This window comes from Abramis brama, assembly GCF_963993115.1.
Source record: "Abramis brama genome assembly, chromosome: 10".
NCBI classification, from domain to species: Eukaryota; Metazoa; Chordata; class Actinopteri; order Cypriniformes; family Leuciscidae; genus Abramis; species Abramis brama.
This window is the reverse complement of record NC_139972.1, coordinates 13529307-13545967: the sequence shown is the minus strand read 5'-3', so window position 1 is coordinate 13545967 and position 16661 is coordinate 13529307. Positions and strand designations below refer to the sequence as shown.

General features: G+C 37.0%; 1 protein-coding gene across 2 annotated transcripts in view; it reads left to right on the top strand.

Annotated features, from left to right (window-relative positions):
- The window catches only part of LOC311091454 (leucine-rich repeat and fibronectin type III domain-containing protein 1-like protein), a gene marked incomplete at its 3' end in the record, with an annotated part of 113965 nt that overhangs the window by 84128 nt on the left and 13176 nt on the right, over positions 1–16661 (top strand). For both annotated transcript variants that reach the window (XM_084127398.1, XM_084127397.1), the window contains one exon: positions 8536–9167. In XM_084127398.1, coding sequence (XP_083983524.1) covers positions 8536–9167 — 632 coding nt within the window. The remainder of the gene's footprint in view (positions 1–8535; positions 9168–16661) is intronic.

Sequence of the window (16661 nt, the reverse complement as noted above, 5' to 3'; positions counted from 1 at the left end):
TGACAGTAGCAAGTCTGTCAGCAGCAATAACCAACAGCAGTAGCGTAGCAGATCTATTCCGCCAAACCAACCATATCAACATTGTCATTTCCATTACCATGCCAAACACTCAGAGAGTTGTCATGACAGAACTGACCTTTAGAGTGATCTACTTTTTTGATCTACTTAAGTAGGACATACGGATATATGTATATTTCATAATTAATTTACTTCTGTTGTCTTTGAAATATGGTTAAAGTGTACAGTAGGGCTACTGCTGAATGTACTGACAAGAAATTATAGTCAACTAAAATACACTTTAATGTAATTTCTATTAAAACTTGTATGTCATATATCTAAATATTAGTAATTACATGTTGCAATAATAAATTTGCACTTTAGTAAAACAAACTTTAAATGTATTATCAAATAACACAATATAATTAAAATAATAATCTAGTATTTTACATGTGCTTTAGCATGCAAGTCAGCACATCTATATAAGTTTACTTCTTTATAGCACAACATAAGATTATTAAAACTGACTAGAAATTAACTTCAGGGTAAAACTTGATATTTAAGGTAAAACTGGATATCATTACAAAGTGTGTTACAAAACAGTGTCATGAAAGTGTACTCTGTTTAAATTGACTTTTTTCATTAATATTATATTATCTACAAGTACAGTTTTTCTTAAAATATACTTTTAAGATTTTAAGGGAAATAAAAGTGCACATTCAGTATAGGTAAGTGCACTCTTTTTCACAAGGTAAGATGGACTGCGCTTTCAGGTTAGCATTAAGCCATTTCTCTGGCTGTTCTGGTTACAAGGATCAATATTCCAGGACCTCCAAATTCAACTGAAGACCTCTATTACTCAAATTATGTTTGCTAGGTACAGACCACTGATGTGAGCTTATGAATAAGTGATAAGTGAATCCGCAGTCGGTTATGCTCGGTGTCCTAGTGCAGAAGAAGAGGGACATTGAGGGCTTGGAGACGGGTTGTGTTTGCCGCCCACCGGCTACCCTCTGCAAAGCTCTTTAGAAATTCACTGCACATCAATAATGCAAGTCCTGGTACAATGCACAAGGTAGACGAAGACACGCAGAAGCTCGCCGTTGTGTAATGTGCATTTGGGACGGAGGGCACTGGCTCTATGTTACCGTGAGTTTGTAATGAGGAAGCTGTTATGCAACTGCATACGATTATTATCACGGAATTCAAATGAGGAAGGAGCCAATGGTAATGAAGTATCATAAAACGGGGTGAAGTCTGGAGAATTCATGTGGCTCTCTGGATGTCTCCATCTTTTGAAAAACGTATTTGTACATCACTCGGCTCCCAGGGATTTTTTGGGAACGCGAGACTTGCAAATGCATTGCGACTCTCTGTTTCGCATGCAAACTGGAAACAGACCTTCTCTATAGCTGGGAAAGGAGATAGAGAACATCTTGAGTTGCCTGAGGCTCATGGTCTCCTTGGCTCTCTTCTGGGAATGAGGAATGGGCAAAACCCCCATTCTTCCATCCCTCTCCACAGGCCTGCCAGCAGTCTGACATCCCAATGTCAACTGCTTCTGAATATCTCTGATGAAGTACAGCTCCATGTAACATGAAGTTTCATATAGTGTGGGTTGACTTTTGTTGTCCTCCAACTTGTACTGTCATTCGAAAGTTTGGGGTCAGTCAGATTTTTTGTTTTGACAGAAAATACAATACAAGTGATCCAAAGTGACAGTAAAGATATTTATGAGGTTACAGAAGATTTATATTTCCAATCTTTTTTTTTTTTTTTTTTTTTCATGATTAGAAATTTGTTTTGAGCATCAAATCAACATATTAGAATGATTTCTGGAGAATCATGTGACACTGAAGACTGGAGAAATGATGCTGAAAATTCAGAAATAAATGACATTTTATAAAATAGAAAACAGCTATTTTAAATTGCAATAATATTGTTACAGTATTTTGATCAAATAAATGCAGACTAGGTTAGCATAATCTTTCAAAAACATTCAAAAATATTGAATGGTGTAAATAGTGTATTTATTCCATTCTTTAGTACAATTTTAAAGTCAAAGTAAAATTTTATTCTTTTTTTAAATTTTTATTTATTTATAAATATTCCTAGTCATATTTTGTATGATTCACCAGAGCACTTACTTCTAAAGGTAAAAAAGAAAACTTTTTTTTTGTCTTAATTTTGTTTTATTAGAATGTAATAACTAGGCCTGTCATTTTCATTACTTAATCAGAATGTCTTGTAATTAATTCAGTCAGATAATTGCTCAAGTCAAAATCTGCTGAGAAAAGCCCTCAAATGAACATAGTTAAATAAATAAAAGAAAACATTACATTATTGTGACAGACAAGTAAAGCATTGAATTAAATATTAAACCAGAAGTGGACTTGGATGTCAATGTATTGTTTGTTTTATTTCTATTTTAATTTTAATGTAAACCAATAGCCAAATAGCTATTCAGGCATTGTGGAGTTGTAGGTGGCCTTTCTGAAATTGTGTGAGTAGTCTACAATAGTAATTTAATGCTGGTTAATCTTCATGTAGTAAAGGTTACAGCAATAATAGCCATAATAATAGATTTTTAAAAAAGAAGCGTCACCATTGGAATATGTCAGGATGCTCTCGAGGGTGAGCTTGACCTTCAGCCTTCATCTTCTGGTCAAAAACCTCCTCAAATGTGGGTGTTGACTTTCTAACACTCACATTTCACAATTTATATATATATATATATATATATATGTATAAAATTAATGAATTGATACATATAGCATGTCCAGTATAGCCAATTCCTCTTATGAGTTGTTTTTTTTTAGTCAATCAAAAACATGCAGCACAACCTGGCTAGCCTGATTCCTGAAACAAATTACTCCTTGTGAGCCAGTTATCTTTTGAGTTGATGCTTTTTAGTAAAAAAGAAAAGAAAAACTTATATATATATATATATATATATATATTTTTTTTTTTTTATATATATAGTTGAATAAGATGAGTTAATCACTGAAACACTGCCCTGTATAATTTGCACCAAGTCTGTATGACATTTTTAGATATTTTTATAATAGTTTAATGTCACAAAATATTGAAATTAAACAATTTACTAATTTAAAAATTATTTTAATTAAGATGTATAAATTAGGGTGCTTAGCTGTATTTATAGTTTACTTCTAAAGGGGACCTATTAAGGGGACCTGATTTATTTTTTGGGGACTACTACAATATTTTTTTTTTATGCTTGATTATATATATAAAATAATAAATAATAAAAAATAAAAAAAAAAAATCACATATTTGACATTGTTGCAGCACCTCTCTTCTCAGTCTGTCAGTAACGCTCTGGGGTGCGTTTCCCGAAAGCATCGTTAGCCAACTATGGTCGCAAGTTCCCTCGTTACCAATAGAGTTCAATGGACATTGCGATGAACTTGCGACCATAGTTGGCCAACGATGCTTTCGAGAAACACACCCCTGTTTAGTTCCTGTCTCCATGAAGCCCCTCCTTCTGAAAAGCGCAATGTGCTCTGGTTGGTCAGTTGGACCAGTGTGTTATGATTGGTCAACTGCTTCTAGCGTGTTTCAGAAATGTCACGCCCCTTATCGTAACCACGAGATTCAACACACTACTAACACAACTCAACCAGGCCTTTTTGTGTATGCCTTGAGCGGGAATTATTTAAATGAGGAATATTGTGTACATTCCCAGAAGAAAACTCGACTTCAATCAAGGCGTTTCAGGGAGTTCAGAAATAATAGACCTTTTTCATGCACAAACAGCAACATTCCACACTAAATAAAGTTAAAAATGTAAATACTATCACCCTAATTAAGATTTCTGCATTTGTTATTTTTAAATGAACTACTTGAATAGCTTTTAGCAGTTATCTACCTTTTGTTAGTAGCATAGTGAGCTAACTGCTTTTTTAAAAGATTAGCTTAACTGATTAATTAATTTTATGACTAGCTTGTAGCTTAATAAACTACAGTTTCATCGATTCTGGTTCAGTTCGTTTCAACAGCTGACTGTACATATAATTTTGAGAGCCTGATTATTACCTTGATGCAATGAGAATAAAGCATTTTGTAACGAATAGCTTTTAAGCTGCGAGTTAGCAGGCGTGCTTTTAGCTGTGGCCTGATATGAGATAAATTGGTGTAATAAATTGGTCCCTGAAACTGAGCAGCATTGAGATCATAACCTGCGAGAGGCAATCTTGCTGTGGCAGGATTCTGCTCGCACGTACAGAAAGATTGAACTCAGCGATGCTCCCCAAGCAGACCCTTGTTAACAAACTGGTCAGGTACGCAGGAGACTACAGCGCTGATAATTGTACAAATAAATAAGCTTAGTGGATGCTAACGTATGGAAAAAATGCACCCGTATTGGAAAAATCTGCAATGCACACAATGTTTTTGGGTCACTACCTCTATTGTGTGGACTAATGCTTCCTTATTCTCAAATAAAAGTTACTCTTATATGTTGGTTTTATTTAGTGAATCAGAAACAAACGGTGGAAGAAGAGTAGCCTGATTCCTGAAATAAATGACTCTTGTGAATTTATTATTTTTAGAAAATCAAAATACAGGATGACCAATGTTGTGTAGTCTAATTGCAAAACAAATTACTCTTACTCTATTAATCAAAAACCTACAGCGAGACTAGTGTAGGCCTTTGCAGGCGTTTTTGACGCCATGTGGGTTTATATGTTAGCTTATATTGCCTGATAAAAGCATATACTGTGAAAAACTGCATTGACAAATAGGTTTACAGCACATTTTGTTAGATTTTTTTAGCCCGAACTGCTATAAAAAGCAGCATATGTTGTATTTTGTGCTTCATTTGTCTGTAACCATGACAAATGAGGCAATTCCTTACTAGCATCTAGGTGTTACTTAAAGTCAAATATTTTATGATAATGTTTCACCTCGCCAATGAAATGAGCTGCTTTCCCCCGCAGCATATTAGTGTGATTTCTCTTTGAGAGCATAGTTTTCTTATATTTTCTTTTCAGTAAAGTTAATAAATGACTGAGGTTTGTGGCAGGTGTGCGCTAACAGCGTTATGCTTAGCAGTCGTGTTATTTTCATGCCGCAGTGTTTTATCACTGTTGGTTGAATGCAGGGATTGGAGGACGTGATTCCCTCAAGGATATTATTTTAATAACTTGTTTCATAATGCATGTTTCTGTTGAAGAATCAGCATTAGGAGGAGTACTCACTCCAAGTGAGGTGTGTTTTAAAAACTCAAACTTAGTCTTTCGATACTGTTTTTCTTTATTTCCAGCCTTTATCAGACAGGGGATGTTGATAAATCAACAGAATCGAGTATGACAACAATAAACCACTTTGCAAAAATGGAGAATGGCTTTGATTTGTGTGGCACCTGAGAGAAAAGGATTCTCAGTCGTTCACCAAATTTTGGGTGTTTTAATTCGAACATTTTTATTGTGTCGTAGCTGCACACAGTCCTCTATTGTATTATCTTTTGGTTCATTATTAGCAGATCTTTTCTTGCCTGGAATACCTCTGTAATAACTTGAGACTTTACTGGAGGCCCTAATATCATACAGAAAGGAAAGGCCCTCGACTGCATGCAAATGAAGCGAGCGTGTGTGAAGTGTGTTTGAGTAATGAATTAAGGTGCAGAGGGATCTGACGCATGCCATCTTCAATGGGAAAAACAAAGGCACAGTTTCTTGTTGAATGAACAGAAGGACGGACGCAAATAAGAACACTTCAAAGAGGGCTTTAAAATCAGTAACCAGAAGTTGCTTGTTTTTCCTTTGCCATGATGCATATTTCTCAATTTATCATTGTTATTTTATCATTTTAACTTGAGCGCCACATTTTTAGAACACAGTGTCATGAACGAGACACTGCAAAAGACGCAAGATGTGAGCGCAACGGTCAAACACATCAAACAATGGAAAAGTAGAGCAGTGGATTGGAAAAACACATCCTGTGAATAGCCCCTAAAATGCACTCTATATAGGTTACCTCAAAGGTTCTGTATAGAACCTTAAAGGGTTCTGTCAGGCACTTCACATATAAAACCTTTTAGGGATTCCCATCATGGGATCATTTTATGGATTTAGTTTCAATTAATTCATTTTGTTTTAATTCATTGTTTAATGCATTTTATGAATCAAGCAGCTTGTAGAAAAAAAAAACAACAACAACATAAAAGTAATCATTTAAGACGTTTACCCTTATATAGAACCTTTTTTGGCATAAAGGGTTCTTTAAATTTTAGTTAAGAACTCTAGGGTTCTATATTGAACCACATCAAACCTTTTTTTCCTATAAGAGTGTGGATCATTACTTGTATTTTCAGTCTTTTTTTTCCACATAAAGCTATACTTTTTGGCTTGTTTGGGGCTTTAATGGCAGGAGCTGCATAACATTTTCTAGTTTTGTGTTCTAGAGAGCGAGAGAGAGAAAAATCATAACAGCATAAAGGGTTGAAATAAACATGAGGTTTTCTTTTTTTGGCTGACCTAAATGTGTAACAGCACCATATTCTTATTCACCATCATACTCTTAGTGGAAAAGGTATGGGAGCAAAAACATATCTTCTAACTTGACTTTCCAGTGACCTCTGTGGAATTAAAGGCTGTTTTTTTTTTTTTTTTTTTTTTTTTTTTTTTCTGCTCTCGGGTTCAGCAGTTCAAATGTTGCATGCTTGCTCAATCAAAATATCCTTGAATGCATAATCTTTTATTTATTTTTTTTACAGTAGATTTCCAGTGTTGCCATCTGAGCACTGGCACAATGAGTGGGACATCACTAATAACTTTTATGATTCCCACTTAATAATCAGCACGCTTGTATTGTGCATTTTATGAGATTCGTTTATTAGGTTTGGTCTTGGCATTTGCTATGCTGCTGTTTCAGAGCATGTACTGGACATGCTACATCCAATACATACACGGCACATTGCTGTGAGGAAGTATGCTGCTGCTGTACAATAGCATACATGAATTACCCGTAGCAGATCTATACAGGTGGAGCTGGGGAAGGTGTAGGGATTCTGAAAGCCCTCTGCTGCAACTGCTAGCAAATGCTGACCAATTATTTGAAAGTTGAGCAGCAAGCTCATTGGATGCTGATACAGCAGGAACCAATCAGATGTGTCCTACAGAGGACGATGTGAGTACAAGCATATTGAGTTATGGATCAGCCTGTGCCATCTAGAGTTTCATGACAGAACTTTGTTTTGTTTTTTTCAGACCGAGATGGTATGAGAAGCTCTTATAAAAGCAAGTGATTTCTTTTAACAAGCAGTATTGTGCAAGTAATCTTACATAAGGTTATTCATTTAATACTAAAATATCCCTCAATGTCACCATTTGCATTTCACATGCAATGTATAAATGCAGTGTAATACAGATGTGTTATGTTAATATCAATGCATTAACAATGAGATCAACACTGGTCTACCACGAATTGTTATTGTGTTTTTGATGCTTAGTCATGATATGTGGGATTATTATGTACAGTATCAGTGCTTGGAAAAAGTACAGATTAACAAGAACTAGGATTTCTCTGAACTGAATCTAATGACTGTTGAGTTCTATGTTATGGGTACCATAGTTCTTGAAAATCTCTCTAATCATTGTAGTTGAGAGATTCACAGAAATGTTTGCTTTGATAAATGATCAATTTTCAGTTACCCTCAATGAACTCTAATTTTTCGAATAGTCAATTGAAGCAATATAATACTTAATGTAGGTTTAATTGTGTCAAGCTCTTACATTATTTATCTTAAAGAAAATAATTTCTCACTCAATGTCAACCCCAAGGAGAGTGTCGCATAGAAAATGTAATTGTAATCACACTGTCTGTAGTATGTGCAAATCAGAGCAATACATCCCTCCAAATAATGTATTTTCCTTACTGTCTCAGTAATTACACAGTAAATAATAATAATAAAACATTCAAATCCAATCAAAATGAGTTTGTTGTGATCTTGGTGCAGTGTCTGATAAAATTATGTGATACAATGAATACAATAAGATACAAGATATATTCATATGTATATTTTTCTTTATATTTTTATTTTTATTTCTGGGGAATTTTAATTTAAAATTTTATTTGAAAGATTTTCCGGGGAAGAGTCCCTAACATATTTATACTGTATATTGTTTAAATATTAACACTGCACCTATAGATTTTCATTACACTTACAGCACACCTTATTCATGTTGTACATTTTATTGGAAACCAATGTAAGATCTTGGGTATTGATTTTGACTTTATGTTGATGGAGCCTTTTAATAAAGAGTACATTTTTGCCTGCTCTGTATTTCATGATGGGAAGTAGTTCTGCAATAACTTGCTTTGCAGTATATTAAATTCATCATTGAGAATTAACATAATGTCCATAATATTCAGAATTATGATATTATTACTCAAGTTTCTCTAATGTGATCATGTGGCCGTAGATAATACATGCACATGCTGGCTAATCTTAATTATATTCATGTATTATCTGAGGAATACATGATAATGTTCAACTCTTCCCTGCCTCTCTTGCAGAATGATTCCCTCCACAAGTTACGACTTCCTGGTGCGAGACCTCGTATCCGGACGAGAGTATGACCTGTGCGTTCTGGCCGTGTACGACGACGGCATGACCTCGCTGACCGCCACGCGCCAGGTGGGCTGTGTCTCATTTGTCACGGAGACCGAGTACAGCCAGTGCCAGTCACTCCGAAGCCATTTCCTGGGCGGCACCATGATCATCATCATCGGAGGAATCATCGTGGCCTCCGTCCTCGTTTTCATCATCATCCTGATGATCCGATATAAAGTCTATAGCCATCAGGGGGCAGATTCTGGAAAGGGAACCGCCATGACGAACGTACGCTCGCAAACGAACGGGGGTCAAGCGGCGGGGCAGGTCCCGCGCTCCAGCTCCAAAATCGTAGAGGGCCAGGAGGCCTCGGGAGCGGGTTTAGGGGGGGCCGCTGGGGCCGCCGCTAGTTTAAAAGACTCCACTGCCATGGTGCTGGTCACAGACTCTGAGACAGCTGTGCAGATTTCAGAGATGACCTGTGAGGACATAGTCTCCCCCACACAAAGGCACCATCCCAGAACTTGTATAGAGCTCAAGAGACGTCCTTCGCTTTCCTCAAAAGAGGGTACAAGCACAACGGACACACAAGGAGGTAAGTCAAAGAAAACGTGGGGTTCTAACACTTTACAAAAAGGTTACAGTTGTTAAAGGGGTCATGACATGAGAGATCAAATTTGCATTGATTTTTGACATATAATAGGTACCATTAAAACATCCTGCAAGTTTCATAGCTTAAAGGTGGCATATATTGCCCCTTTTCACAAGATGTAATATAAATTTTTGAAATTTCAGCTCAAAATACCCCCCAGATAATTTATTATAGCTTGCCAAATTTGCCCCTTTTTGGGTGTGAGCAAAAACACGCCTTTTTTGTGTGTGTCCCTTTAAATGCAAATGAGCTGATGCTCCCTGCCCCTGTTCAGAAGAGGGCCAATCCTTATGCATGAGCTTCGGACACTCAGGCAATAACAAACACGTGAATAATGACACTCATCCAAAATCTCAGAAATAGCCAGTAGCGGAGTGCAGCCTTACGGAGAGACTTGCAACTTTTAGGGACTGAACCAGGATGTTTCTGAATGGTTAGTGGATACATTTATGTTGTTGTTGTGGAGTTACATTGATTCAACTTTGAAACAATTCCTGCTTTGTACTGTCAAAGGTTGCGAAAGCACTCCGACTTGAAGTGATTAGCGCACACAAGCAGGTTTTTGCTTACTGTTTCTGGGGGATTTCCGTTGATAATAAAATAAATCCACTGCTTTCTTGTCTCCTCTGAGGCTGGAACTCTAAATAGTGTTCTGTGCTCGTCTGTGCAACCAACGACAAAACAGATTGCATGCTTTGCACAAAGTTTTGCCATTGCGTTAGAACTGGTTACACCATTGTCGCCTGCGAAAACCAAACGGTGGCGCTGTGGGTGGAAACATGCAGTTTAAGGGGCAGTAATATTATAATAAGATCCCTTTCCTATGTCAGACGGGTAGCGAAATCTGATCGGCTTATTTTTTTAAATGCTTGCAGAGAAAGGCTTACCAAAACAAAGTTAATGGATAGTCACTTTTCACGTTTTCTGGGTTGGTAGATGCACCGGGGACCCGATTATAGCACTTAAACACGGACATTTTCATGATACGTCCCCTTTAAAACATGCCCCCTTATTAAAAACAAAGCATTTATTTAATCAAGCTCCAAAAATGGCTAATTTTAATATTGCGTGATCTGTGACGTCACACAGAAAAATACAGGACTTCAATGAATATTTGCAAGATAGAGCAAGATAGAGCAAGATAGAGCAATACATAGGCACCCTCCCACTGGCATCCAGTCGCTTGACGACTGACATTTGCCTACACCGGATGCAAGCATTGCATCAAAAAGCTAATAGAACCCATTATAATCACTGTCTACTCTGGATACAGTATACAGATGCATGTTCAGTTTCTGACATACTCCACACACTTGAGTCTGTCGAGAACAGGACAAAAGGAAAAGTGAAAGAGCATTCGCTTTGACGCGTCTAGTTTAAACAGCTTGTCTGCATCTCTTTATGGACTTCAGAAGGATTCCAGAGTCATGAGCAAGTAAATGGTTTGTTTAAATGCCGTCCCAGATTGAGTTGGAGGATTATACAGTATGTTTATTCAGAGCTTCATTATTTCCTGTCTCCATTCTTGCTTGTGTTTGGTTGTGAAATGTAGTTTGTACACCAGGCAGAGTTGTCAGTGATTGTATTAAAATGTTGTGTACTGTGCACACAAAAGCAACTAAATGGTACCCCAGACAGATGACTTGGAAAATTGTGCAGTGTGTACCCGGCGTTAGTTAATACAGTTTTAGGTACCAGACAACAGCAAGCACGCCAAAACCAAAGGCAAGTCGTTTGATTTAAAATCCTTAAGGTTGCTTTCAGATAATTGCACATTCACATGACCCTTTGACAGTGTGCGTTTAACAATGCCTTGGCACTTTACAGCTGCTCGGAGTGCATATATAGACTCCTGTAATTGCCAGGAATAGAGCTATTCACCTGATTCAATGGGCCACGTCTAGGTATTCCTTGAAGAGCTTTTCCTTTTGTGGAATTTGGATTTATGGGTCCAATCAGGTAATTGAAGTTTCTAGATGAATGCTCATGGAATTCAAGAGGATCCTTAAATCGTTAAATCGATAAAGACCATTCAGTCAAGAGCTGGTGATGCAGAAGGCTGAACTTCCATGATCCTCCTGATCCCATCAGTCACTCAGACACCTAATGACCACAAATTACATGCAATCATCAATCAACTAAGTTGGCACAGGATGTGAATTAAAATGTATTATGTCTGAAGGAGCATGATGACTAGGGGTGGGAGAAAAAAATCGATCCATCGATGCATCGCGATTCTCTCTCCAACGATTCTGGATCGATTCTGAGAATTTCAGAATCGATTCTGAGCTTAGTTTTTAACCAGATATGCGATGACGCTGAGTTTGCTTTAGAAACACCCGTAATCTGCTTTCTTCCAATTCCTCACACACATACATACACTAATCAAACTTTCCGTAAAATAATCTTTCATAAGTTCGGAAAGGTTGAAGCGAATTACAAGGACATTCACAGGCTTCATTGCACAGGATGCGCTGTGAGAGACGCGCGCTTTGTTTGATGTTACGTTACACTTGAAGCGTGCTGTCTCGCCTTTCGGTATTTTCCTTACAAATGCTCTACGAAGTCATCATTTATGTGGTTTGGAATGCAGTGGACTTGTATATTTAAAATATGAACCTGACTAACAGAAGGCTGCTTTCAATTTCAAATGCTGACACGCGCGCTTTGTTTGTGTAGACTGCTCGCGCATGCGGCTGTGCGACTCCGTGTAAGTGGTTTAATATACTTGTGCAAAATTAACGTAAACACAGCCAGTTATGTCTTAAGGGATTAAACGGACAGGACAAACCACTTTACTTCTTATATTTCAAAAGAGATCCGTGCGTGAATGCAGCTTAATAGATCTCCCGCAGTCTATGATGTCATAGTAAAAAACAACAAGTAAAGATGAAGAAAAATCACTCACAGTTCTTGAATGGAAAACGTTGATAATCTTAAATAGGCTACTGAAAGCACTATTTGTTTGTTTGTTTGTTTGTTATGTTTCTATGCTCCTCTTTATTATTTGCTACTTACTTGTATGTTTTGAAGTTATATTAGTTTAAAATTCTTAACATACAACTGTTTTATTTTTATTTTTTTATTTTTTGTAATTTAAAAAAAAAAGTACTTAATTACCTATGTAAACTAATGAATTAATAGGGAGGGGAGGGGGGAGGAGTAGATAAAGAATAATTCTGGAATTGGATCGGATCGTGAGGTGACTAAAGATTCCCACCCCTAACATTTACATACTGTGAATCGTTTTTTTGAATCGAGAATCGTTTTTGAATCGAAAATCGATTTTGAATCGAATCTTGAGCCTAAAAATCGATATCGAATCGAATCGTGACATTTTCTGAATCGTGCACCCCTAATGATGACACAGACAGGCTCTTTAAGTTTTTTTTTTTTTTTTTTTTTGCTTTTTCAGTAAATGGTCAGAAAAATTTTAGGCTTAACCTACATAATATTCACAGGCAACTTCAGTAGATAGTAGAATACTATATACTAGTGCATAATATGTGCTGGTTCATTTAATATTTCATTTTATCATTTATATTCGTTTCTGATTAGTTTCAACCCTGTTACCACGCAAGAAAGCATATAAAGAAAAACATATGTGTGGATAATATGTGTGAATCATTTTTCTGACAATAGCTTGAATAATAGGGTTGAATGTTTGAGCCTGGTGAATCAAATCTATAATTTGTATAAAAAAATAAGAAAATTGTATTATTATTATTGGCTGACTTTTTTCCAAACAGTCCAAACAGACACTTTTTGAGGATCTTTTTTTTTTTTTTTCTGTAATATGGAAATAGTATTAGCTACACAGTATGTTTTTGGTAGTTATAAAAAAAGATATTTTACTACCGTGTGTGAATTGTAGTATGAGCTGATTATGTCAAATAACAATGTCATATGAATTTAATTACTTAATACAAATGTACAAACAGGAATTTGATACTCATATTACTTGTCATGCTGTTAATTGCATGTGTGATAATACTTTACCTAACATATCTATACGTTTTCACAGCAAAACAAAACAAAACAAAACATTGGATTCAAAAGCGCCAACATATACCTTACAGGATTGCATTTCTGTATAGCTACTGATCCAAAAATGGCATCCCACCAACACGCGGTCGATAAACAACATGGAGTGATACAAAATGGCTTTGTGCATTACATAATACATCAGAGGAATCCGTGTATGAAACAGTATGTTGTATTTACTTTCTGTTCTACATGTGCAACAAACAGTTTGCTGATTAGTTGAACAGCAAGAGTAGTGACAGATCTTGACATCTGAAAGACGTTTGCTTGTTGTAAATCAAAAGACTTCGTACCAGCAGAGAATTTGTTTTGGCACTGCATAAGAGTCAGGATTACACAGCTCTCTAGAATATTTGATTGGTCAATTGCAGCTGTATATTTGACCCGTGTCCCTGTTCTGTGATAGCAGCTTTGAGTCTTGCATCTCATCAATCATATTAAGGCGAGACACTACAGGTGAATAGGGTAAAAAAAATTAAATAATAGATATCACCATGAAACTTCCTCAGTTGATTACTTACACAAGTATATATAAAAAAATGTACTACAAGTTTTAGAAATTTGTATGTTTAATTATGCAAATTAGGCATTATCTCATTAAATATGCACGATTTTGCATATATTTTCGGTAGATAGATCTGAACATATGATAAAGCCAGGTGCAAAATTCTTTTTTTCATTTTGTTTACACAAAAGATGAAAAAAATAAATAATAATAATCAGAGGGATTTCAGGATATATGCTTTCATTACCTAGGAAATCAAAATATACTGTCCATAGCCTTAAAAAATCGATTTTCGCCATATTTTTTTGATTAAAATGTCACATAAATCAGGCCAGGAATGATTTATTAACAAATCCCTCTGAATATATCTTCAGAATACTGCTAAGTGTATAACTGGAAAGTTTGGTGTACATAGGTGCTACATAGGCTGAGATGTTTGTACTGGAGAATGACAAAAAACTCATTTTGAGAAAACGGCAGCTAAAGATTTAAATAGCTTGAAATGAAATTTCGTCGTTAGCTTTAAATCCCCCTTTGGACATTCACGATTGGTTACTGATAGAAAGGAAATGCCCATATTTGGGTTACATAGCATTGTGTAGGAGATTCAGAGCTTTACAGCGATACCGGTCATGACAGACTTCAGTAAACAGACAGATCTCGGCGTGTCATGTTGGAATGCTAACTTCTTGGTAAATTCGGGAGAAACTTACTGCCGCAAGTAAACAAAATGTAATAAAATAAGCATCTTAATGTATATTTTCAACGTTTTATTTATAGCAGCTTGAAAGAACACATATTGAAGGAGTAAACTAGCCCAAAATCTCAAAACTGACCACTGCATGAAAAATCGATGTTTTTGCCTGCCATGTCTCGCCTTAATATTTCCCCTTGTGAATAGGATGTACACTTTAGCATACTTTTAAAAGGTAACTAAACCCCTGGTCAGAGCCTGACTCCACCCACTGGGGGGTGCACTGAGACCCGCAGTGACGGATTAATTGACAGCTGCTGTCAGACTCTAAAATGGAGAGTGACTGGAGTGACGCAAGTAGCTTTGCAACAGAGCTGTCATTTGAAGTCGAGGACTTTTCTCCCCCACCTTCACCTAAAGGAGGGTGAATTGTTTGTGGACACAGGGCCAGAGCCATATCAATTCGAGCCGCTGGCTCAAACTGCGGTCTTAACTCCTGCATCGCAGTCGGCATCGGACGATGCTAGCGAAGCAGCCGTGCAAGGGAGAATGGGGCCAGTGTCTGAGTGAAAATAAATACTTCCTCACAGGGTCGCAAGACGACGTAAAGTACATGCATCTGATGAGTTTTATCGAGTTGATGTCAATAGCGCGCGCTCTCTGTAGGCATATTCATATTTTGCCGCTATGTGAAAAAATCCAGCAAAATGCACCGACGCATTTGTCGACCCCAGAGGATTAACTTTAGCCTAACCATAAATTGTGATTAAAATATATGATCGCTCACATCAAGACGCCGCTGTGGTGGTGGAGTCCATGCAGGAGGAGCAGCGTTTGGTACTGCGTCGCTTTTCAGCGCGAGCTGTGTGGAGAAGCCCATTTCTACTCTATCCTGATCGTTTTCAATAATCACAATTCCAACTCCTGACTCGCTACAGTGGTTTTGACGAAACAAGATGGTTTTTATACCGCCAAGGGCGTGGTGAGCTCGTACCAAGGGCGTGGTGAGCTGGAACCTGCTTGCGTCACGTAGTACCACTTACATCACGCAGTACCGCAAACATCCAATAGGAAAATTCAACTGCAGTAGCCACCGTTCAACCCGAAGAGGGCAGCACTCAGACGTTTTAACACCATATATTGTAGAATTAAAACACCCAATTTTTAATTAGTATTTGGTATTTTTAATTTTTAATACCCAAATGTCAAAAAAAGTTACTCGAATCAATGAACAGCACTGATAAGGCCCATTCTTACAGATCATTAAAGCAACACTAAGTAACTTTTGCTCTCGGGCTCCCCCTATAGTTGGGAAACAGTATTGTCTTCTACTACTGTCGTAAAATCTATCATGGTTACATGGTTAACACGTGCATTTGTTGACAAGCCGTTACCCAAACTCTGCAGAAGGAGTTCTCACGTCTTGGGCAGACAGCCTGCGTTGCGTGTGAAATGTCTTCAACCCAGGTACAGTGGCATATATTTCAGCATGTCATATGAATATAATTTCATGGGTTTTATTTTTTTCAAGCGCCAAAAGATCGCGTAGCTCACGTTTACAAGCCAGCGTCATTATAGTAGCCTATTGGCTACTGTTTTACAGAATTCTAATTCAATTCAATGTTTGTGGGGTAGGTAATAGCCATATATCGTCAACATTATAATATCAAGCTACCATAGATGAATCTGCAAAGTTGAAAAATCAATTTGCATTATAGCCTGAGGCAAGACACTTTCACCAGAAAAATAAATAAACAAACATGACTATCAGCCTGCAGTCATTAGGCTAGTTAGCCTACTTCTGACTTTTTTTTTTTGTCCGTTGCTGCTTTGGCCATGAGGCTGTTTACACCTGGCCACTTCATGCGTTTTCTCAGATCGGATAGCTATCTGATATATCAAAACGATTCCATTTACACCTGGTCACATAAATGTGTTTTTGCGAAACGGATTTAAATCCGATCTTCAATTCCCGTGATATATATGCATGTTTATTGGAGTGCACGTCACTGAAAGCAACAGATACGAGCGGCATTTTATTGATCATCAGCTAAATTTTCAAAATCAGAGACCGCAATAAGAGAGAGCAGCAACAGCCCTGGTAAGATCATTTCATTTATTTACTTTTAATGATGATGATTGTGTGTTAAGCGTCTGCGACTTACTTTCACTTTGATTTGCGATAGTTTGCACG